This window comes from Piliocolobus tephrosceles, chromosome 14 (genome assembly GCF_002776525.5).
Source record: "Piliocolobus tephrosceles isolate RC106 chromosome 14, ASM277652v3, whole genome shotgun sequence".
In the NCBI taxonomy this organism is placed as follows: Eukaryota; Metazoa; Chordata; class Mammalia; order Primates; family Cercopithecidae; genus Piliocolobus; species Piliocolobus tephrosceles.
This window is the reverse complement of record NC_045447.1, coordinates 65,788,456-65,814,166: the sequence shown is the minus strand read 5'-3', so window position 1 is coordinate 65,814,166 and position 25,711 is coordinate 65,788,456. Positions and strand designations below refer to the sequence as shown.

At 35.3% G+C, this 25,711-nt stretch overlaps 1 protein-coding gene across 29 annotated transcripts in view; it reads right to left on the bottom strand.

Annotated features, from left to right (window-relative positions):
• NFIB (nuclear factor I B) overlaps positions 1 to 25,711 on the bottom strand; it is a 444,635-nt gene that overhangs the window by 32,150 nt on the left and 386,774 nt on the right. For 15 of the 29 annotated variants that reach the window (XM_031933968.1, XM_031933973.1, XM_023213129.2 and 12 more), the window contains 2 exons: positions 11,205 to 11,339; positions 6,114 to 6,298 (listed from right to left, as the gene is read on the bottom strand). In XM_031933968.1, the coding sequence (XP_031789828.1) occupies positions 6,114 to 6,298; positions 11,205 to 11,339 (320 nt within the window). Of the gene's footprint in view, positions 1 to 1,842; positions 2,009 to 6,113; positions 6,299 to 11,204; positions 11,340 to 25,711 lie in introns of all 29 variants that reach the window. The other 14 variants (XM_031933965.1, XM_031933967.1, XM_031933969.1 and 11 more) reach the window with 3 other exon arrangements.

Sequence of the window (25,711 nt, the reverse complement as noted above, 5' to 3'; positions counted from 1 at the left end):
CATCCTTACAGAAGAGCACCAAATCTATGCTGCTTTTTCTTTTCAACTATGAGGAAGAGCTTTCCTTGGCTTCTGTGTTTACTTTAACCATACTACTGAATCAATTCAATGATCAGCCTTTTATTACTGGTGGTGCCTAGGAAGCTGGAGCTACAAGCTTGTTTATAGGAAAGAAAAACTACTCACTATGTTTCTTTTATGTAGGAGTGGAAAATGGACTGATGCAGCCATCTTTATACAACCAAGATATTCCTTTTGAATATTTTGTAATTTTACTAGTCAAATCAGATCCCTTTTTGAACAACCTGTATGTAAGTATAAAAACAATTCATTAACAAACAGGCTGAGGGTACTCCCATAAGTGAGCTGTGATCATTTGGGTCTGATCCTCTCCTGAATCTCTTCTATTAATAACTTCATAAGAGTAGGCATCAGAGTTTCTAAAACTTGGTTTTGATCATTTATCCTGTGATAATCTTTCAACTACTTAAAAAAAAATCTGTTTTCTATGTGCTTTTATTTAAATTGCTGACATTGCTTGCTCAAAGATGTCAAGACATCCACTTTTAAAATTAGTACTTAGTGTTTTGGTGACTGTAATGCACATAGCAAACTTTTAGAACAAAATAATTTTTAGATTTTCCTGACTGGGTCGCATCCATCTGTGCATTCAGGGAAGTGTTCTAAGCATTAAGAATTACTGATGGGTATTACAAGCCTATAAGAACTTATTAATTTACGGGACTCATGAATTTTGAGAAAGAAATGCTGAATTCACTGTACAAAGTATTGTCCATTTTTCTTATAGGGTTCCTTCGTAGTCTTTCAGAAACCATTAAAAAAAAAAAAAAAGAGCATCTTTCCAATGGCTGGGAAAGAGCCAGTGGTGCATGCCTCTGATTGTCTCTGATTCACATGGAAATTTCAAGATCAGGGGATTTTCTTGCTCTAAGAAAGAAAAATAAAATGATTGAATTTAAGGTATCTGTATAATTGGTGAGGTGCATGCTAATTCCACCAATTCCATAGCTTTATCCATTCTACTTCACCAATTTGTACATTCCAGCTCCAGTACTAAGAAGCTGACATTTGGGTGAAACCACCTCAAAATTAATTTCCTCTATACTTCCGAGTATTTTACATCAAGAAACAAAGGAAAGATGTGGCTTGTTGGTATGTGTTAGGAAGGTTCACTGGCTAACTCTCTGACATTTAAATGTTATGTCCACACTAAAAAGCACAGTATTTGATGTACCATGATAGGTGAAATAATCAAAAGATTTAAAAAAAAAGCTTGCAGATAATGAAAGTACAGGTAGTTACATGTGCCTAATACTAAGTTTTGAAATGTTCTCATCTGTTCCCAACATTATGTGACTGTTTTTAACAATGACATAACCTACAATGATGTAAACATGCAATTACCTTACAGAGGCATTGAATCCATCTGCTTTGTGAAGGGGCTTGATTTCTATAGGAATGCTCCAATAAGTAGGAATTATCTAATCTCTCTTTGGGTGATAGGAAAACTTTGTATTCTGCGTTATGTTACTCAGTGCAATTTCAATGTATACCTTGAACAAGCAGGCATGACTTATTATTTTTGTTACAGCTGTTCACTTAAACAAATGAGCTTCTCCCTTTTCAAATATGATTCACTGACTGGAATTTGAGAAGAGAGAGCCTGTGATAGCAGGGCCACATCCATGCCTGCTGGCTCCACTTAAATGAGAAATCTCCATCTGGTCGGGTAGCTGGAAAAATTGCTGTGTTTTCCACCTTGGATCAGATATCCAATGGTGCCTTTGATGGACATTTCTCATTTCCTACAGAAATACTTACTGGTTGCTGTAGGTGAAGCTGCCTCACCTTCAGTGGATGTAGTGATGGGTTTAGTATCTGTCATGCTCAGGGTCACAGGTCGCACTGCACTGGGATGGGGAGAGGGTGCCAAGACAGGAGTGAAATGGCCAGGCACTTTCCCTACTACTTGACCACTGCTGTTAGGCTACAAAACAAAAACAGAATGCCGGGTGAAGCAATCCAAAAGGCAGTCATCTTGTCCAACAAGTCCACTCAGCACACACGACTGTGTGGATCCAGCACACTGCACATAGGCGCCACACAGGCCCTCTCGAGTCAGAGTTGGAGAGGCCGGTCAATGGTTGGTAGTAATAAGGAGCAGCAGCATTTCAAAGGTTTTCATCTTCAAAGCACATCATGGTATAGGTTAATTCCTCTTTATAGCATCCCTGAGAGCCAAGTAGACTTGATCCCTTCATGTAGTAGGCCAGGAAACTCAAGTGCAGTTTTAAATGCTTAGCTCAAAGGCTAAACTGGAATTCCTTACTGAACTAGCTAGGGTTGGAACCCAGTGATTCCTTATTCTCCGCTCTTCATTTTCTACAGTGAGTCAGTTTTGGCTTTTAGAACACAGTTTTCACCTACATGATGATATCACTGAAACAGAGGACACAAAAATATCTAGGAGATCAAACACGTCGAATTCTGGAATCTTCATCATTCACAGTCAAGAGTCATTCTCCTGCATACAAAACTCTAGCTCTCTCACACACAGGTGTGCTCAGATGCACACATTAGGCAATTTAGATTCCGGGATCTACAGTCAACTTTTGATGATTACTAATACAAGAAGACGGAATGAGATTTAAAGCATCTGAACTTTCAGAGGTCATACAATGATATAAAACGCTGACCTAGGTTTGTCCTTACACCTACAAATAAAAGATTTCCAAAGTAAATTAAACTGTGCTGAGGGGAAGCAGAGGACAAGCAAATGAGCATTGTTATTTGAGTTACTCTTCCATCCACGGTGGTGCATGGAGAGTTACACAAAACATTTATTGTTGACATTTGTGGGAATTAACTGAGAAAATCCCCTGGGCAATGACAGAAAAGATATTATTATCTGAGTTTTAGCCCCTGGGTACAAAAATAGTTTCCGTGGTAGGAAACAAAATCCTAAGGATACACTCTTTGAAGAAATAGTGGAATATATTTTTCTAGACAGAGAATGTTATTTTTTTTTATTATACCCATGTTGGAATTCTCCACTGCATGGTGTTCATCACAATTTGCTGGGAGGCTATTCTCAGCAAGTATATAGTCTTTATAATCTGAACTGTTAAAGGCAAAAAAATAATAATAATAATGAAGCAGAATATTTATCTAAATATCTGCACATAAATTACAAGTAGACATTTATTTAGAGAAAAAGATGAAGAGCTAATAACACTTAAATATTGTGACTTAGAGACATGAACTAAGTCTTCGGTGAGGCTCCTCAGAGGCCACATTATTTATTCTATAAAGAAAATGGACTTCTTGAATATCCTGACTATTCATCATGGGTAATTTTAAGTATTTAACTTGATGTCAGGAAAATTGACCAGAGTTTTCCAATATGGAAACCTATGGGAGAGTTACATCTTTAAACTAATTTTATTCAAAATATTCCATTGAATAGCATGACTGTCTCACTATAATTGGTGCAGCAGTAATGCAATTAATCTCAAAATTGCTGTGGGGAGGAAAAGGCATCTCAGTTGCTTATCTTAAAAATCAAAATCAGTGCAGCGCTGGAGAATACTGGGAAGCAACGGCTGACTAGAGGTGAATGGTGAAGGAATACTGATTTTTTCCCATTTCTAGAGCTAAAACGGTAAATACCAAGAATTCTATTTTGAAATGCAAATTAATTGGTTTTGAGATGGAGTTAAAAATCAAAGCAAATATACTGTTCCTTAAAAAACATCTGTAGTTAACTATAAAGACCCATTTTTCCTTTCAAAGGGAAAAGGTAGTTTGTTTCTACAGCAGACCATCCATTTCTGGTTATCTGAACATTGGAAATAAGTGCTTTAAACATCCTACTCAAGAAAGAAGACAGGTCTCATTTTATCATTGGTGGTACATTCAATGGTAAAAATGCTTCTATATACAGTGTTCACCAAAACAGTTTGAAATACCTACCTGGAACAAAAGCAGAATGGCAATAATTTCAAGGAAATGCTGCCACCAAATATATCATCCTATCCTGACCATTCTACAAACTTCATCTACTGGAACTGAACAACATGAACTAATAGACACTTCTCTCATTTGAAAAGAATAAAGGTGACAAAGAAAGAATTCTCAAGCCAATGCAGACAACTTTCCTAAAACTCAGGGTCAGAAGAATTGAGGGCTATTTTCTCCTCAGTTTTCTACTGGTTCAAATAGACAAAGCTACACTAAAAATTTCTATCTTTTAAGGCTGTTAACAGATGGAACTTTCATACTGTAGATAGAAAAGAGAGATGTCTGGTCTGAAGGTGAAGCTAACAGCATTAGGAAAGGATTATTCTACCTTACACATGGTTCCTATTACACAAAATCCTGAGAATTTTTTTGTTGCTGGTTTTTTTTTTTTTTTTTTTTTTTTTGAGGTGAGAGTAATATGCTTCTCTTAGAAGGTGATATGTATCTTGAAAAGTGAAGAAAAACTGAGAACAATATAGGCAGATTATCACCTAATATGCTCTCTTAACTTATAAAGAAATTGAAATATACGTAAAACAAGCACTGAATAATTAAAGAAATGTGTAACACTAAGGGCCTGATTTTAATTTGCATAATTTTTCCCCTAACAGTGCCTAATTAAGACATCAGTTAAAAAAAAAAAAAATCCAATGGAACTCTAAGATTTTCCACACTGAATTAACGTTAAGGACTTTTAATGGATGTCTTAATTAGACTTTGTTATTCATGGAAATTCTACACAAATTAAAATCAGACCTTGTGTGCACTGTTCCCAGCTGAGTCTAGCAAAATGCTCTATGGAACTGAGACTTCTGAATCCATGTGCTGACAACAAATTTTATTTCTAAACGGTATACTAAGATCCCACTCTTTTACTTAGCTGTCGTTAGTACTGCAGTCATGAAAAGTGCTACAACATTTTAACATTTTCTTCTACAATACAAATAGTAATTTTAACTTCAAATTCAAAATTCAATATTGAGTTTAATGTCTTAGTCAAACTAAAAGTAATGATAACTTTTTAAGTAACCCAAAGGGTCCTGGATATGTTGTTATTCTAAATTAAAAGTTCAGAAAGGACCGTTTTGTTTCATTTTAACAAATTAAGACCAAAGGGATTTTTTTCTCTCCTTTCTTTGCTAATTATAAATTGATAGACACACACTATTTACTAGCATTTTAGGAAGTGTCCACTGTAGTAATGATAGAATGTTTGTGAAAAATCTGCAAAGTATTAAAAGGTATAATAAGGAGTGGACAGGAGTCTTAGAGGTAAAGCAGCAAAGCTAAATACTAGATCATAATAACAAAATTACATGTTTTAGATATTACAATTATCGATAGCCCCAGGTCAGGTACAAAGACTGTCTACTTGATTGTGGAAAATGCTTATATACCAAATCGCGATGAAGTAACCTCTCGGTAGAAGAAACCGCATGTCTAGGGGAGTGAGAAATGCTCATGAGTCACTACACTTACACAATGAATCCCAAAAACCACTGCACAATATTTACAAAAAAAAAAAAAAAAAAAAGAAAGACGCTTCTAGTAATGTCACTCATTATTAAATGTAAGTCATGTCTCTACAAAGAATATTCAAGTAGTCATCAAACACTGAAAATGTTTACATTACCAAAGCTTATTTTAATACCTAATAGTTGGTCTATAAATACAACTGTAAGTTCTTTTGTGTGTGTTTATTTTAGCACATACCTTACTCCTGCCTGAAATAAGCACACTGTCTCTGTGTCAAACCAGGTATTTCAGAGGTGTGAACTCCAGCCCAGAGCTTTCCTGTCAATGTACTTTCTGCATAAACTTTCCCTTTAGTCAATGAAAATCCAAAAACATTAAACCATCTTCACAAATTTACCCTTTGGGGCAACACACTTCCTACCTGTCATTCAGCCACCTTTAAATAAAAACTTATTGAGTCACCAAGCAACTTCCTGAAGATGGATTTCAAGGTTTGACGTTCTGCCAGACACACTGTCTGACTAACCTTTGTGTCTCAGAATTAGACCTGTCCCATCTCCCTTAGGTGCTAATCTTATTTTCTCTCTTATTTTTACCTGGCTAGTTTGTGGACTGGATGGGTCATACGAAGGTACATAGTTCTTCAGAGTATCCTGAGGATTCAGGTGGGGAGGATATCTGATTGTTGGATGAGAAAAGTAGCTTGATGGGGCTGGAGGAAGGATAGCTTGTGTTGGAAATGGCAACGGTGAGGGTGGAGGTGGAGTTCGAGTTGAGATGACTGCAGAAGACAGAAAAGGAAAGATTGACTCGTCAGCTGGTTAACTTATTGGTCCATTCTGATCCTAAAGAATGCTGTGAAACCACAAAACTGGTAACCATTCATTTTTGTCACCACGATGTAACCAAGTTCTCCTAAAACAACAGTTACTTCTTCACTTTTATTCTCAATACCAGTACTGCTAACCACACAGAGACAAAACATCACTCTAGAAAATGAATAATCTTGCTTCCTAGCTCTGTGAGTGGTTACAAAATAAGTTTCTCTTTTATAGGTTACGTCAATACTTGATAAAACACTTCTTTGAGCGTTTATATCCCATTGAAAACATATTCTTTGATTATAAAGTTTTTAGGCCGGGTGCAGTACCTCATACCTGTAATACCAGCATTTTGGGTGGCCGAGGCGGGTGGATCACCTGAGGTCAGGAGTTCGAGACCAGCCTGACCAACATGGCAAAACCCCATCTCTACTGAAAATACAAAAATTAGCCGAGCATGGTGGTGGGTGCCTGTAATCCCAGCTACTTGGGCGCTTAAGGTAGGAGAATCACTTGAATCCAGGAGACAGAGATTGCAGGGAGCTGAGATCTCACCACTGCACTCCAACCTGGCGACAGAGTAAGACTCTGTCTCAAACAAACAAAAAACACTTTGTCTTGTAAGTCCAGAGCAAATCACAGCATTAAGTAGAGGGCAAAAGACCCACAAATTTTCTGCCAAACTTAAAAAGTGAAATTCAATTTCAAATAAATCATTTCCCTATACATCCTACTTGGCAGTTGTTTAGAAGGAAAGACAATAACTAATACAACATCATCTCATGTCATTTATAATTGTCTGGTCATAGTAGAAATGCTTATGAACATTGAAACATAGAGCTGGAAACTACCTAATGAAAATGTTTCTTTCAAAACCAAAAGAGCTCTATTCTGTGACTATTTTTCTTTCTACTTTAACTTTTACTATATGCTGTTTAAAAGACATTGCTAATGTGAAATCAAGAATAAAACACATATCACTGAAAATTTAAACTTTCACATAGGTAAGTATATCACTTTACCCATAAATCACATATTTTATAATATTTTTATAAAGGGAAATACTATATAAAACACATGCAATGTGGACAATGTTCAATTTTACTATAACTTTTCAACATTAGTATTCTTATAATTTATTGTTCAGTTTTTGAAATATAAATCTTAAGTTTGAAAGATGGGGAAAGAGTATAATCATGTGATCATTATCTCTATAATGTTGAGAGAAATAATCATAGAAATACAAATTAAAACTACCAAAAAATATATGCAGAAGTGAAGAGTAAATGTCTTTCCATTTAATATTTCCCAATTCAAATGATAGGAAATTATAAATGTCTAATGTTTTATGAGACAACTTAACAAAGAATATGAAAAAAATAAATTCTAACCATAATCTATAAAGGGAAATCACCTGGAATGATTTATCTCCAACTTTCAAACTATGTGGGTTGTGGGTAGGGGGACCTGTTTGTGGGATGCATTGCTTACCTCTCCCAAAAAAAACTTTTTCAGAAAATACAAGAAATTAAGAATGTATATAATAGAAGAAATATAAATTCAATTTTATAGTTGCAACTTTGTTCTCTGAATGTCCACCAGGGCACTGTTTCTGAGAATTGTCTGTATTGCTCTTACAACACAGATCCCTTGGTCTACACACAGACCTAGGGGATCAGGACCTCTAGGGGTGAGGCACCAAAATGTATGTTTTAAATAAGTTCCCATGTAATCTTCCTACATACTGAAGTTTCAGCATCCTCCATCAAATGTATGCATTTAAAACAAAACCCTTTACTGAAGTATTACTTTATTTAAGAAGTATATCCATTTGAAAGTATCATTTAAGGAAATACAAACATTTAACAAAAATTGGGCATCTTTTACTTAGTGTCTAATTGCTCTTAATCTCAGCTCATTTTAACCATGATTTTTGCTCACATCTGTACACAAACCCTGGAAAGATATAAACATAGTTCCATCTTGGGTCCTTTAGGTTTTGAGATTAATTTGGCCTTAACAGTTCTGGAGGAGATCTCTTTTCAACTGAAATTGCAGAAATCAAATCTGAACTCAAATCTATGGGCAACCTGACATGGTGCTTGCATGAGCTGTAGGTGGCCTGATATAACTGGGTAAAATGTCGTATTTGAAACTAAGAGTAAAAATGACTACCTTTTCCATAAAAGCCATTCTAGTCCTTTAAAAATAAGAAAAGCAGGCCAGGCATGGTGACTCATGGCTGTAATCCCAGCACTGTGGGAGGTCGAGGTGGGTGGAGTGGATCACTTGAGGTCAGAAGTTCGAGATCAGCCTGGCCAACACGGTGAAACCCCATCTCTACTAAAAATATACAAAAATTAGCTGCGTGTGGTGGTGACTGCCTATAATCCCAGTTACTCGGGAGGCCGAGGCAAGAGAATTGCTTGAACCTGGGAGGCAGAGGTTGCAGTGAGCCAAGATCACGCCACTGTACTCCAACCTGGGTGACAGAGTAAGACCCTGTCTCAAAAAAAAAAAAAAAAAAAAAAAATAGAAAAAGAAAAAAAATAAGAAAAGCAAAATACAAGACAAAAAAAAATGAAAGAATACATACACACATATGTGTATTCCTTGCATACATTATTGCAAAGCCTTATTAATTGTCTTCTTTCCTTCAGTCTTGCTCCTTCCAATACATCCTTTACAGTGCTATGTGAATGACTTTTTTACAATACCATTACAATCATGTAACTTCTCCGCTAAAAATATTTCAATGGCTTCCTACTGCTTCCAGAATAAAATCCCAACAGCTTTTTCAGTACACACAACCTCATGTGCTCTGGGACCGAGTCCTGGATCACTTCTTTGGCCTCATCTCTGGCCAGAAGAAGAGATTTGTGGATCCTTGGCTATATGGCAGTTCCCTGCTGCAATGGCCTCTAATGCACTGATAGATGCCGTTGCCTCTGCCTCCCAGTTTGCCCGTCTGCCTCCCAGTTTGCCCCTTTTCCTCCTAGTTAGCCTCTCTGCCTCCCAGCTTGCCCCTCTTCCTCCTAGTTTGCCCCTATGCCTCCCATGTTGCCCGTCTTCCTCCTCGTATGTCCCTCTGCCTCCCAGGTTGCCCCCCTTCTTCCTAGTTGATTGTTCTTTCTTGTGGTGAACTTTGCCATCACACTTCTTCAGGTTATCTAATCCTTCTTCAGGTTATCTAGTCATGTTCAGATTAGATGCCCAGCCAATGATGTGGCCCCATTCTCTCCCCACTATATCCTGAACTCTTCAAGGGCAGAAAAGATCTTTTGTGAACAAGATGCCTACCACAGGTCCTAATATACAGATACAAAACAAATACCGGGTGAAGGACCAAGATGGAGGGCTCATCTAGGTCTCTCCTGTTTCATTATATAAAAATATACTGCCTACTTTTTTTCACATGTTAGAAATAAGAATATTTTTATCAGGTGTCATAACAAATGGGTGATTTGACTTCTCAGTTAATTTTGTCCAAATATTCAATATTACAAACCTATGAAACGGTTATTGATTTTTTTTTACCTATCTCAATGGTATAGGTAATAAATGCAAAAGTTCTTATACCACATTTAAGTTGTATAGTCCTCTCTCAATTTCATAATTTTTCAATGATAGCAATAAAGGCCATGCATTTTTTAAGTATAGCACCAATAAATATCAGCATATAGTTACAAACCAAAGCTAATAAGGACTTTATTTTAAAAGATGTTACATTGTTTGCATAAAGATTTAAAAACCAGATTTGATTAGTTAGAAGGATGAGGAAGTGCCTAACTATAAATTTTAACCAATAAGTTTCATTATTAACATATATATAAATATATATATATATATAACTTTTCCTACCTAAAATGCAGTCTACTACTCTCTAAGAATTAAGAGTAATAGGTAAAAAGTATATAGTGTTAATGATTAGCAGTATCTCATTTTTAATTTTTGAAAGATTTGATATTAACTGTTGGTTAAAGTACAAATGTCAAATATTGGATTCATTTTTCTACTTAAATTAAGATATTAGACACAATATCAAGTGTACTAGCCCAAAGGATTTGGGCATATGAAACAATTGTCAAAGAAAAGTACCTTTATTCTCTGATTACTCTCAAATAGATAAATATCGATTTATATGTAGAAAATAACATCTACAGAAATAGTGCCTTGTATCTTAATGCCTTTAGAAATACTCTAAACTCAGCAACATAACTGAAATTCCATTTTTTCCTTAGTAAAATATCAGGACCAATCCTGAAGCTATAATAAAGACAGCTATGTACACATATTTTCCACATTCTTCTGATAAATATCTTTTTGATAAAGGCAATTTTAAAATATATATTATAAATATTATTTACTTGTAAGACTTTGAAAATCTTATTTATTTATTTAATTTTTTTTGAGATGGAGTCTCGCTCTGTCGCTCAGGCTGGAGTGCAGTGGTGTGATCTCAGCTCACTGCGACCTTTGCCTCCTGGGTTCAAGTGATTCTTCTGCCTCAGCTTCCTGAGTAGCTGGGATTACAGGCACACACCACCATGCCAGGCTAATTTTTGTATTTTTAGTAGAGACAGGGTTTCACCATATTGGTCAGGCTGGTCTTGAACTCCTGACCTCGTGAATCGCCCACCTCGGCCTCCCAAAGTGCTGGGATTACAGGTGTGAGCCACTGCACCCGGAGAAAATCTTTTCTCATAAATCGAGAAGAAAAAATATTTGATCGGATTGTGCTCCTCCCCATTTGGGTTGAGAAAATATGGTTGCCATAGCTATATTTATAAACTTTTGCTCCATCCCTAAGGGTTTGGGCCCTACAGACAAGAAGGAGGCTTCTCCTCTATGCTTGAAACTCCTCACCACTGTGTGCAACTCCAGGTATTCCGGGATGGTGGTGCTGGGGGAAAGTGCTCAGTCTTGGGGAAGAATCCTGTGGAGATGCAGAGCTGAACAATGGCTTTTCAGGCTTCTTCATAGTAGTTGGAGAAGACATATCTGCGAGAAACAGAGAAAAACCCAAAGCTCTATGACCTTCTTAAGCTCTAAGGTTCATGTCAACATAATGAGAGATCTCATCTTCCAACATTTTAGTAGTCTCATACTTTGGCTCTTCTATAAAATATATTCTGAATGTCAACGATCCAGCTATATTGGAGCTCTGAAATATTCATTCAATCTCCACGGAAGCTAGCAGAAGCCTTCATTAAAATTATCATCAGACTTATTCCCATTACTAAATAAATCTTAAACGTCTAAAAAAAAAACCCCAAAGTCTTGTTTCCTTTAGCCCCTTGGTTCACACAAAGGCCTTCTTTACCTCAGCATTTCATTCTTAAATTTATACGATTCAGAAGATTGTCTTTCGATCTGGCGACTACACTGTGAAAACAGAGGACAACTGGTGCAAATGTGAAAAACAACCTTCAGGTATGTTGGTCACAATATCACTGATTTCACAGCTTTTATGGAAAACTCATTCAATTGGTTAGCAAAAAATACATTTCTTAATTTGCTCATTCTGCAAATGTTTACTGGGTTTCTCTATTGGCCCGCGATAATGAAGACGTTAAAGAAATTAAAAGTAATTCCTGCTCTAGGGATGCTCACTGTTGGTGAGGAGGAAAATGATGAGAAGAAAATGGTTGTGAACAGTTGAGAGGTACAATGTGTGTTGAGAGCATTTGCTGCGATATCCCCAGCTGCGATGTACAGGACAGAGATCATCTCAGTCTCCCCAGGATGAGGAAGGTATTTCCCATTGGCACCATTTTCAAAATGTGAATGGGGATGACATTCTCAGAGAGGAAATGCTCAGAAAAAAAAGACGGCATAAAATACACAAGTAAACAGTGTGTGGAGTGGTGAAAGATGAAGAAGAGGAGCAAGCCTCCGGCAGGTCCCACAGGCTGTTGGGTCTCCAGCTTCCTGTACAAACATCTGAATGCTTACCCTCATGGGAGAAATGCCATAGATGGGCGAAACATGATCACAATGACAGCTTAGAGCAATCCCCCCAGAAACCACATGGAGGGTGGACTGGCCAAAAAAGAGACAGAAATCATGAAGACCACTTTAGAAGACAGATTCATCAATACATTCATTCCATAAATACTTGTTCAAGACAGAATTTAGCCACACACTGTACTAGCCTGGGACACAGTGGTGAACTGGACTCACTTTCGGCTCCTTTAAAGCTTAAAATCCAGTGAGGCGATATGGACAAGTAAGAAGGAATTGCAAAAGGTGCTGTGATAGGAAAATAATTCAGAGATTTCAGGCTTCTTTCATTCATTCATTTCATAAATATTTAATACTGCCAAAAGATAGATCATGAGAGCTTGAAATAAGAATCATGATAGAGCTAATGCAATAAATATTTTAACAGGATTCACTCAATTAAATTATTAAGTGATGTAGACTGTTATCATCTTAGTTGACTAAGACTATACCATGCAGTTTGTTGGAATAAATAGGGAGTTTAGAGATGTGCCTTGCTTTTAACATCTTGAGTTATGTTGACTTGAATGGAAGTTTATCAACTTGTAGTAAAATGTTATAAAAATGATATGAGCTATAAAATTTGTATTTTATTATGAAAAATGTTAACTGTATTCACAAGTAGACAGAATTGTAATGAATCCTCATGTACTGATAATCCAACTTCGGCAATGATCAACTCATAACAAATCTTATTTCATCTTTATCCCTATCTACACTTTCTTTCCCTGTGGTACTTTGAAGCAAATCCCAGATATCATACAATTTTGCTTCTAAGTATTTCAGCATGTATCTCTAAAAAAAAAAAAATAAATCTTTATTAAAAGAAAAAAAAAAACAAAACTGTATTACACATCAAAATGTACACAATTTGCACTTTTGAGTTTTTTTGAAATGAGAAAAAGACCTTATGGTACTATTAATATAAGAAACTAATTATCACTACATTTTACCATTTGAAAAATTCTGGTAAAGGCAGTCATAAAATTAAATATGCATTTTTCAGTATGGTGGCATTTAAAGGATGAATATACTACTGTAAAGGCAGTAGACATCACAGTCTACAAAAAATGCCAGGCGTATTTGTAGCTGTAAGCTACAATTTGTGACTAACTGGCTGTCGTGAATCTATCAGAACTTTGATGAGTCAGAGAACCATTTCAGTATTTCTTTTTCAAAAAAAAAAACCGAAATAAATTGTTCATAAAACCACAGAAATTAATGCCACTATAAAAAAAAGAAAAAAATTTTAAACCACGGCTTAAAAAATAGACAAAGAAAGTTCATTTCAGCTATCTTCAAGATGCCAAAAATAATACTTAGTTTTGCTTAAGAGCTATGTGATTTCAAAAGGTAATACTACAAATATAGACTTTTAACTAGTGGATGTAAAATCATAGACATACAGTATTAGAAGTGGAAAGAACCTCTATTTTGTCTTTTTTGTTACAGATTATGCAATAACTTTCCATTCCAAATTTTTAATTTAAAATTGACTGTTAGAAAAAGAAACTGGGAAGTTTTTATTGACACTCTTCTGCTTTACCTGTGTCTAAATTTCAAGTAAAATGTAACTGGGTAAATCAGTTTCTAAAAGTTCCATAGAATAAATAATAAAGCATAACTATACATTATTTTAAAATAATTTAGGCCAGGTGCAGTGGCTCACGCCTGTAATCCCAACACTTTGGGAGGCCAAGGTGGGTGGACTGCCTGAGGTCAGGAGTTCGAGACCAGCCTGGCCAACATGGTGAAACTCCGGTTCTACTAAAAATACAAAAATTAGCTGGGTGTGGTGGTGGGCACCTATAATCCCAGCTACTCGAGAGGCTGAGGCAGGAGAATTGCTTGAACCTTGGAGGCAGGTGTTGCCTGCCAAGATAGTGTCATTGCACTCCAGCCTGGGTAACAAGAGCAAAATTCTGTCAAAAAAAAAAAAAAAAAAATTAATGTGACCACAGCTTGAGAAACAGAACAGTGTCATTCTAGGTATGTCGTTTCTGGAGAAGAGGATCAATTAAGGCAATTGAAACTACTGTAACTATATCAGACTTTTCATTAAACTCAGTCAAATTCATGGGTCTCCTTTTGTAAAGGGCACATAAATCAAGGGTGTTTATATAGAAGTCGAAGATGATTATGTAATTTTTAATGTAAATTATATAGATTTTAAGAAGCAAACCGTTTGTATCTTCTTAGCCAGAATGACACACTTGCTTTTACTGAGTAATTATTATGGGTCCACTTATTTTTTCGATTCTTTTTTGGGCATGCACCTAATAATAGTGGTACCTTCATAGAGGATTGATTATACAGACCAACACAGAAGAAACAGAATAAAATCTGCTGTTCAAGCTGCAAAAGGAACCACAAACTCTTTCCTTAAACAACAAAATTAACTTATACTAGTAAATACAAGAATGGGAAGGTTTACTGACCAAACTGAAAGGACTTGCTTTAGAAACAGGTGAAGAACGGTAGTATCAGAATATAGGTTTAATTGCCTTTGTTTTCTGATTAAATGAAATTAATTCTTGGTCTATTAATAAAAATATACTGCTACACAGCACGCAGAAGGCACTATGCTAAGAGCTTAGGAAGATACGAAAGTGAATCCCCTCTCAAAACAAAACAAAACCCTCTCTAGACTAGAAGGAGATGTAAAAGATCAATTATCTGGGGAAAATGTAAGGATACAGTTTCTAGCTATTACATTTTAATCATGAACCAAACTAGTATTGCTTTAATTTTAATTTTATTTTGAATGTCTACAGTCTAAAAGACTCATGCCAAGGTGAACAATGATATTGTTTCTATGTTTAATGTGCTCATATGCCATAAAAAAAGTTTGACGAATGAACATATAGAAGAGATACCTTAAAGTGACCTTTCTGTGAAAAAAAAAAAAAATGCCACGCTTTTCACAATCTGTCCCTCAAGCAGGAAGAATAATACATAAAAAGATTAAGTTGAAAATAAGTTGAATAATAATAAAGTTGAGTAATACATAACTATATAACTTGAATAATAATGCATACATAATAATGCATAAGTTGAATAATACATAAAATAAAGAAACTGAAGAGATGCAAGATGATAGGCAAAGGATTAGCTGATGTTTCTATTGGTGGAAGGGAGGCAGGAGTTGCTCGGTAGTTCATAAGGAAGAATTAGAGGCCAGTGATGGCTTGAAATCAGACAAAACAATTTAAATTTGATTTAGAAAGTAATAATTTATCAATCAATTTTAGAAGAAAAAACTTTCCAAAAAATTGATTTTTTTTTTTTTTTTTTCTGTTCTCACCGCCCTTTTCACTTGTACCCGGTTAGACCAAAAATTTTCTTCCTAGTCTCCTCCAGGCCTTCCTCACCATGGCACTTTATAAAAACCAGCAGCTGGCATTGTATCCTTCAAACAGTATCTTTCTCATTGCAAGATCTACCACAGTATCACATTTTTAAATAGCTCTTTTTCTTTGTTACTCCATTTTATCTAAACTTTAGAGAAGCTAATTTTCTTATGGCTTCCTTTAGGAGCAGAAGAAATATGTTTTTAACTCGGTGCCATCTCTGGTCTATGACATTCCCTTGAACTAGAAAATGAGGCATTTCCACTCTCCTTATTCCACCCATAGAACAATGTTTTATCCACCGAACAAACTTATTTTCTCCTTAAGTAATCTCTCTTGGAAAACCCTGAGTTCTAGATTTCATTAATGATCTTTTGTTTGTATCTTATATTACTTGATGGATTTTTCATTGTTATTTACTTGTATCCACTGAACATACTTTTTTTAAAAAGTTGACTAATGGCTTACCTCCTAAGGAACATGCTTTTATCAAAAACACAAAAAGATGTAGAGGCTGGAAGAATATGCTACTTGGGAAGTGAATGAAAAAAAAACAAAGTAGAAAGGAAAGAAAGAAGAGGTAAAGCAGGCACTGTGTCTAGGCAGCTTATTTTAGAATCTCTTGCATGTGAAAGAAACTGTATTATGAAGTGATGACTAGTAGTGCAGGATGAGAAAAATAACCATAGCCAGTATATCTTAAAATTCATGTTCCATGAATAAATATCACCAGATGAGAAGTAGCTGACTATAAAGCAAAGAGAAAAGAAAATCAATCACTGAGATTCCAATAAGTGTGAGGAACTATGGCTAAGCACCAAGATGCTAAACAAAACCACTTGGTTCCTGTCCTGGTGATGCTTTAGTAGAGAGGGCAGAAATTAAAGACAAAAATGCATTAAATAATTGCAATCATAATAATATTGGATTGCAGAAATAATTCTTCTTAATGACAGATTAGAGAGAATAATTTTTTTAAAAAGACTCACATTGATGGTGTTATTCTTCAATGTGTACACCCATGTTTACATTTATAACTGGAAAATTAGCTATGACTGTAGAAACTCATCGTGTAGTTGAATATGTAATAAAAGATCACCATGTAAGAAAAAAGTTCAAGTAGGCTACTGATAAAGTTGGTTCATTTATTCTTAAGCATCCCTTTAAATAAGTATTTTGCAAAATCAAATTATCACATGATTTTTCCTGACCATACTATATATATTTTTGGCACTGTAGCATATATACCTCCTGGGCCTTGATGTGTCATTTATTTCACAGCATCACTTCAAAGAGATAAGGGCTTAAGCAAATAAAGAGTTAGATCAAACTCATCTCCCAACAAGGTAATTTCATCTACAAAGGAAAAGAGTTGCTGTGAAACACAGCGTATGTACTCGACTCATCGGCAGCTTGCACAAATGGTGCTCCAGATGTATATCTGTTCAAGTCAGCCCAAGGCAACAATTTTGATCAATTCTAATGTGATAAAATGCTGCAGGGAAAGTGTGCAGAAACGTGTTTACGTCAGCCCTTAATTAAACTGTTGTTCACTTCCAAAGAACCTTAGGAAACACTAATGAGACATGAGTTTTGGCAATTTCTTCATCAAAGCAAAGACCCCTTCCTCAGTCTGTAGCAGCCTGTCATCCAAGTCGATCCCAGGATAAATGTCACATGGCACTTCAATCAGTTAGCCACCTGTTAGTAGAACTTCACTGAAGTCAACTAGTGATCTAGGGCAAGCTCAAACAGCCACCTTAACACCTGCCTGTCTGGGACACCTGCTCCTTTTTCACGTATAGTAGAGCAATATGTTAGCTTTTCCAATATGCTCGAGTAGATTAAGGTTACAAATCAGACTTCTAAAGCCTACATAGAAAACATATAATTTTCTTTTTTGAAAAATTTCTTTTCTTCCCTATAGTAACACAATTTTTAACAATTTCAAATTAATTATGTAAGAACACACAAGAATTCTTGAATTTCTGGAAGCTATTATTTTCAGCATACCATATCACTAAATTAAAATGTATTAACTGTGCCAGTCCTAGGGTTTAGGCCTGTTTCTAGGATAGAATAGTCCTATTTCTACCTGGTTAACAAAGAAGCAAATTGCTTCAAAATGTTTTAAAAGTCGAATTCTTTTACATATTCCTAAGTTGTCTTCCTTATTTACATGTCATACTTGTAACTTGTAAACAAGTCTAAAAGAACCCTATAGATACAAGTCACCATTTGCTGGCTACTTTTATTCTCCGGTGTTTAATGTTAAGGTTTGTCTCACTGCTAAGTGCTTATAAAGCTATAATCATTGTTAAAAATATCTAACTATCTTCATTTTTCACATTATCAAGTTGCTGAACAATTTACAGGATTCCTCTTTTTCCTTTCTATCTTTTATTATTTTGCAAAGTTCACTTATTTATTTAATTATTTCAGAGACAAAGTCTCATTCTGTTGCCCAGGATGCGGTGGCACAATCATGGCTCACTGCAGCCTCAAACTCCTGGTTTCAAGCAATCCTCCCTTCTCAGCCTCCCAAGTAGCTAGGACTATGGGCACACAATCACACCTAGCTAATTTTTAAATTTTTAGTAGGGACAAGGTCTGGCTATATCACCCAGGCTGGTCTAGTCTCCTAATCTCATGAGATCTCCTGCTTTGGCCTTTGAAAGTGTTGAGATTATTGGCTTGATTCATTGCACATGGTCTTCTTTTTTCCTTTCTTCCTTTTTTTCTTTGTCGTTGTCGTCTTTTTTTTTTTTTTTTTTTTTTTTTGGCAAAAGAAAACTCAGAGTGTATTGAAAACAGTTATAAAACTTCTGTTAACTTTGACCCTCTGGTATGATACTGACCAGAGGAGTTTGAAAGAGCATACATAAGGACACTTAGCTTAGAGACAATCCAATGGCTGGGAATTGACAAGATTACATTATAGTGACAAGTTTCATCGAGTTGATACACCCTCATAATTTTCAAAGTTCTTCAATTTTTGGACTTTTGAAAGTATTTGACCTTCATAGGTTTTTAAAAAAATGTTTTATAGATATACAAAAACTTGGAATATTGAAAACCTCTTCAGAGACCAAATTCATTGTTGGGTGAAGGCAAAGGTGATCAACACATCCATCACTCCACTGAAACTCTGTCAAGCAATACAGCACTGAAAGTGAAAAATGAGCTTTAGCTTAACTGGGATATTTCTGCTTTCCATTAAAATGTTGGGTAGAAGCTGGAAGACAACATGAAAAAGAAATGAACCATCTGCATAAAATAATAATGTTATTTAAAATAAATAAGGTAGTAAATGAGAGGCTACCAAATCAAGTGTGTGGGGTGAGTTTTGTAGCTGAAATCTGACATTTTTACTTCAGGCCACAAATCCAGAGTCAGTCCTGAGACAAGGAAAGAGTTTGGGCTCTGTTCCCAGAGGACAAGGAGAAGGCAGAGAAGATGACTGCCAACTGAAAGCTAAAAAGATCACAATTTCTCAGCCTCTGTTTTTGCCCTGGGATAAACAGTGTTGAGGAGAGGAAAGTGTCCAGGTTATTTATAACTGTATGAGTGTCATGTAGAATAAGACAACTATTAAGGCCAGACTGGGGCAGCATCTAGCCTGCCAGATACTTAAGATCCCAGCCCAAAGCTTTGATGTATTTATTTCTAAGGATCTCCATGTAGAGAATGACAGCAATCCTTACTTTAACAGGTTTTACCTAAAAAGTAAAGGACTGATGATGGGTGACAGAGTATGTCCTGGAGGAGGAAGAAAGGAGAGAGAGACCAAGTAGGCTCTGCCTTTACTTGAAAGCTTTGTACAATCCTTTGTACAATACCCTCTCAATTTCTCCATTTTCTTCACAAATGGAGCTATCCTGGCTCATAGGGAGAAGATACATGGTGTGTTCCTTGATGGTTTAAATGACATATAAATGATAAAAAAGAGGTGCATAGGTAAAGTCACAGGGACATAAAGAATGCTCTATAAATTTCTATCAGAGGACATGCTTCAAAATTGTTTATAGAGCCATGCACTACACTGAAATTATTACAGCTTATAACAACGGAGTTAAGCCACTCAGGCACTGCTCTAGGGAATGGAAATTGATAAGATCTAAGCCAATATTTACCAACAGCCTTAGACATTGACATAAGATTTAACTTAGTAATTCTACAGTAGGAATGTATTTATTCCTGTAGCAAAATTTCATTGAACGTCCACTTGGTGACTTCATGCCAGGCAGTATGCTAAGGACTGGGGTCAGTGAAAAGAACTAGACAAGAATCACCTAATCAGATTAGGCACAGAGTTACATGCAATGATGTTCACTGTATCTCGCTTTATAACATAAAAACTTCAAAACTAAGTATTCATGAGCAAAGTAGATATTTAAAATTTTATGGTGTAGCCAAAGTATGGCATATTATATACTCGTTACAAAGTGGAAGACTGGACGGGGTGGCTCATGCCTGTAATCCCAGCACTATGGGAGGCCCAGGCGGGTGGATCAAGTCACCTGAGGTCAGGAGTTCGAGACCAGCCTGGCCAACATGGCGAATCCCTGTCTCTACTAAAAATACAAAAATTAGCCGGCCATGGTGGTGTGCACCTGTAATACCAGCTACTGGGGAGGTTAGGGCAGGAAGAGTTGCTTGAACCAGGGAGGTGGAGGTTGCAGTGAGCCAAGATTGTGCCACTGTACTCCAGCCTGGGTGACAGGGCAAGACTCTATCACAGAAAAAAAAAAAAAAAAAAAGGAAATTGAAGGATATGGTAAAATGCCATTAGATTATAAACACAAAAAAACTTACAAAATAGCATATATCATATAAGCTCAATTTACTGCAAAAATACATTCATAGAAACAGAATGCACTGAAATGTGGAAAAAAATACATAGAAAAACAGGCTAGCATATTTACAGTCAAATATTAACAGAAGTTATCTTTTTATGATGAGATTACAGGTGATTTTTATTTTCTTCTGCATATTTGACAGTTTTTTAAAAAATTCCCCACAAGTAACTATTACTTTTACTGTAAAAATTGTGAAACACATATTTTTGGGAAAACTGCTGCCTGTAGCTCCACAGAATATTATAAATAATTTCCAAAGGTGGGTTAACAATACTGAATCCTGTTATGTGTCCAACATTACACTGCAAGAAGGAAAGCTTCATATTAGTTTAGGTACTGGATGTTGCAAAACTGTAAAATGAAATGCTTAAATGTAACATTTGCAATTTAGTTGGCTACAGGCAAAACAATGTCTTTTGAAAACACAGTGAAGAAAAAAAGAGTACCTAAATATCTGTGTCTAAGGACTCCTCTAGATGTAAAATTTTATGATTGTGTGGCAAATGTGAACAAGTCCTTCCCACACACTCCAAGTTAACAAAAAGCTCTGAATGTTATGACAAGACATATGGATGTAATCCCACTACAGTAGTTTGATGATGATGCCAGATGATTCAAAAAATAATTAGCTGCCATGTTAAGAAAGTATCTCCTTATATATATATTTACATTTATCACACTCTAAAATAACACTGGAAAAAATGGCAAGCTACATTAAGAGGAGATAAGATGTCATCTTCAATTAGATTTCTCAACCATTTTTTAAAAATTTGTGAAATCAGTTCCTTTTCGAACGAGAAAGTATGGTGGTCTTTGTGCTAAATAAATGAAATTCTTACTTTAATTATTGAGTTATTTAATCTTCATTACACTTGAGCATATTATTGTATTCCTCAGTAAAGTACAATATTTTCTAATAGTTTAAGTGTCTCTTGCCATGTATTTTAACCCAAGCACAGTTAAATAGCATGTTCCTACAAGTCTCTATTTTATCACTTCTCTATAAAAAAGGTCTTGAGGCTACACCTACACCCAATGTAAAGTTAAAGCTCAAACCTCTTTGAAGCTCACAAACACCTTCCAGAGACACTTAAAAAAAATCCTTTAAATAATGAAGAACAGTGCTAAAACAATGAATATGCAATAAATGAAAACTACTTTTTAAAAACACTTCAAAATGTTTTTGCCCACTAAGCAATTTCATTTCAACAGACAATGATAAAGTGTCTTGAGTAATGTGTGTAAACCTAATTTGAAAGAGAGAAAAAAACATCAAACAATTATGCAGGACTTGGAGCATATTTTAAATCGCTTATTAAACATTGGCATAGGTAAATAGCTGCTATTCACCATGCCTCTCGGGAAAACCTCTTGGCTATGGAGGCTTATTAGTCTTAAGCATCTGAGAGCCATGGGCTATAAAATAAAATCAATACCATAACCTTAACTGTAAAAGTCAGAAAGATACTGGAAGAGTTCTAATTTAACAAGATTACAGATGAGTTTTCAGAGGAGAACATTTGGGGAAAAGCCATGCATTTAAAAACATTTATGCTACAAGACATCTCAAGGATTTTGTTGTTACTAATGCTGTTATTATCCACGCTGGTAATGGTTAGGGTTGATTTAACTGATGTGTTACTTTAGTGGATTTACAGGAAAGTCCTATAAATGATCTGGAACTTACTTCAAATAAAATCATTAAACTGAGGTAGTAAACTAATTGCTTGAGAACAATTATGATTTGATGTGATTTAGTGTGGTAGAAAGAATTACAAAAATTTTAAGGTCATCAGTTCGGCAGTTCAATGCAAATATGATTACTCTGCACAATATTCTGTTTCTCTTAATGGAAAAGTAGTCAAAATTGGTATAAATTGTAGTGTTTAAGTTCAACCTAAATCTATATATTTTTTTCCTCCAACAAATGTAAATGAAAAAAAGAACATTCTGTCAATGAAATTACTATGATGGCATATTTATTATCCTAATGGTTTTAGAAATCATGTGAAATTCATCAGTAACAAAACCTCTGTTTAGTAATGGACCAATTACATTTGTGAGATAATGTCAATGAAACCGAATATTGTCACAGGATAATGGTCTCCCATTGCTACATCCCTAGTCATTTAGAGAAAATAAATGTTGCCGTCTGGCTGAGTCATTTGTTTTCAAAGTAGGAGACACTGATTCCATAACAAGGTTCTGTTATAATAACTCAATCTCTATCAATCATTTGTTGCACCAGAATGGTGCAGGACAGGACATGCATTTGTGAGAACTGTGCATTCCTCAGGTGTAAAGCAAAATATATGGGCCTCCAAGCACATAAGTAGCCCAATTATTGTTATTCAATGAGAGTGTTTAAAATGAACATTTAAAAAATAATTTAAGAAACAGAAAACTTCCTGAATTTTCCAAAAGATCCATGCTAATGACGGCTTTGAAAAGACTCAAGTACTGAAGATCTTCAAATTCTTTGACTCCAATAGATTCAAAATCTAAAATGTTAGAACACAAAGAAACCTTAGTATACAACTTTGTTATTTTACAGATGGGAAGACTCAAGATTTACTGAAGTTAAGTGATTTGTCTGAGACTACGCCAATATTTAGAGTTTCCTAATCACAATTACAGTGCACTAGGCATAAGGCAAAAAGACTACAACAGAACTAAAAGAAAACATATATTTGATAATAAATATATACTTAATTTTTATATTTTCACAAATACAGCTCATTTTAAACTGGCCATATATCACACACTTCTACTAAAGATATTCTAGAACTTAGGATTATTTATTAATATCTTATTAAATGGAAAAGTGATTTTTAACCTGATTTCAGTGCAAGGACTACATGTATGAATCTCCGAGGAGTCTATGAGCCCCTATGAAATTGTGTGCATTTATCTGTATTGAAGTTTCATGCATTAAAAACAATTGTAATAGAGGTTTTATAATTAATTTGCAAAATCATAAACATAGTATCTCAATGACTTATTTGGGGACACAGTATTATATAGTAATAATGAGCATGGGTTTCTTCAGCTAGACACACAGGGGCTCCCATTCTACCTCTGCTACTTACGATCTGCATGATCTATGTCGAGTTTGTTAAGCATTGTAATGATCAGTTTAGTAAGTTGTAAAATAGGGTTTCTATCAGGTTTAAAAGAAAAATAGATATAAACTTAGCCATGCACCTGACAGAAAGTAAGGGCTCAATAAATAAATGACAACCACAAATGGCAATAGAATCTTGTTTTCCTTGTTTCATTTACATGTGCTTTTTGAAGACAGTTTTTAAATTTACATGCTTTCTTCAATAAATAAATAATATAGAAAAAGGAGGAGAGTCACCAGTACAGTCTAAAAAGAAGGTGAAAATACAAACATAATCTATGGACTAAATTTGAGTCCTGATTCAAACAAGACAACCTTTAAGATATTCTAGGGAATTTGAACATGGATTATATGTTAGATTACATTAAGAAATTAATGTTATATTTGTTAAATTGATAATAGTACCGTGATTATGTAAAAAAAAAAGTTCATTGTTCAAAACACTTAGATCTATTTACAAGCAAAATGCCAGATATCTGGGATTTACTTTAAAATACTTTTAAAAACCGGGAGACAGTAAATGCGATAAGACTGGCAAAGTGTTAAAAACAGTTGAAGCTGGGTGATGGTACATTGACGTTCACTTTACAATTCTACTTTCAATATTCTCCAGACCAAAAGACTTCTTAAAATTGTGCATTCATTTCAAACCAACTCTTCCCCACATTTATTCTTCAAAAGCATTCATATCTTCAGTTTATTTTAGTACAAAAAATTTTAATCCTGGCACTAATAATAATAGTTGATTTGTGTGTGTGTGTGTGTGTGTGTGTGTAAAATTTTACCATCTCAAAATTTTGTTTTCAGAATTCTTTCAGAACCCTGAAAACTCACAAATTCATCTCTATTTTCTCATTCTATTTCTGTTAGGTCTAACAGTGTCTTCCTTAAGCTTCCCAAGAAAAATGTCCCTCTACCAAGACTTGCGAAGCAGTGTTTAAAATCTCCTAGGCCATCTGTAAGTTTACATACTGATTCCCTAGGCAGGCTGTAGGATAACAGAAAAAGAAAAAAAATCCGTTGAACAAAGATCTAGGCTCTGCCATTCATTACTTGGGACAGGACAGCCTCTCTGATCCTTGGACTACTTAGCTGTGAAACAGGAGCTTGAATTATGTCTCACTAATGATTCTAATAATTTGTGATCTGTACCTGAAAAATCAATTTCTTATTGTATATGACATTGGAAGTCTTATAACTGAAATGACACTGGCTTTCCGAACTACTTCATAATAAGCTTAAACATGAACTCAATATGTAAGAAGATTTCAAATAAAACCTTTTCTCATGCAGAGAAACTTTGTATGGCACACTATGATATTATCTCCCACGGGTTTCCCACTTCCCTATTTTAAGCTGTGTTCCATCAAGCTAGAAACCCAGTATTAAATAGAAGGTTGTTATTTTTTTCAAACTAATTATCTATTGTGGTTTTTCTGCAAAATGCTATATTTTCAAATCTTTAAGCCTCCAGAGCACAGAAATATGAGCACGACTTTTCCATATTAATCAGTACCAGCCCTGCTAACATGTATACAAGTTTACCCCATCCAAAATGCTATTCTTGATTAGAACATATGAAGGGGGAACAAACATTCGCCAATTAGGAGGCAATGTGGGGAATTCTGATGAAAGCCTTCACCAACAATTTACTGTTTTCCTTTCCATTTTGAAGCAGCTCGTGTTGTGATTTTTCAATTACAGTAGCGTAGTTGAAGACGCATTCCTCTTCAGGGTGGAAGCATCTTTGAAGTTTGCTTTCCAATGTCAGGGTAGTAAGTACCTGGAAATTCACTTAGAGTTCTTTACTTTCAATATTTTCCATAAAAAGCTAAACAAAGAAACTTAAAAATTGGGCTTGCACATCAAATCCAAACCAGCTCTCCTTCACATTCATCCATGAAAAGCATTTGTAGTTCTCTTTTTTTCTGGTTCAAAACTTTGATATTTGAATATTTGCTATTTCATCCTTGTGATACAAACTGCAGGAATGTAAGGAATTGTTGGTGTTCTATTTGGGCCCCAAATGGAACTTAA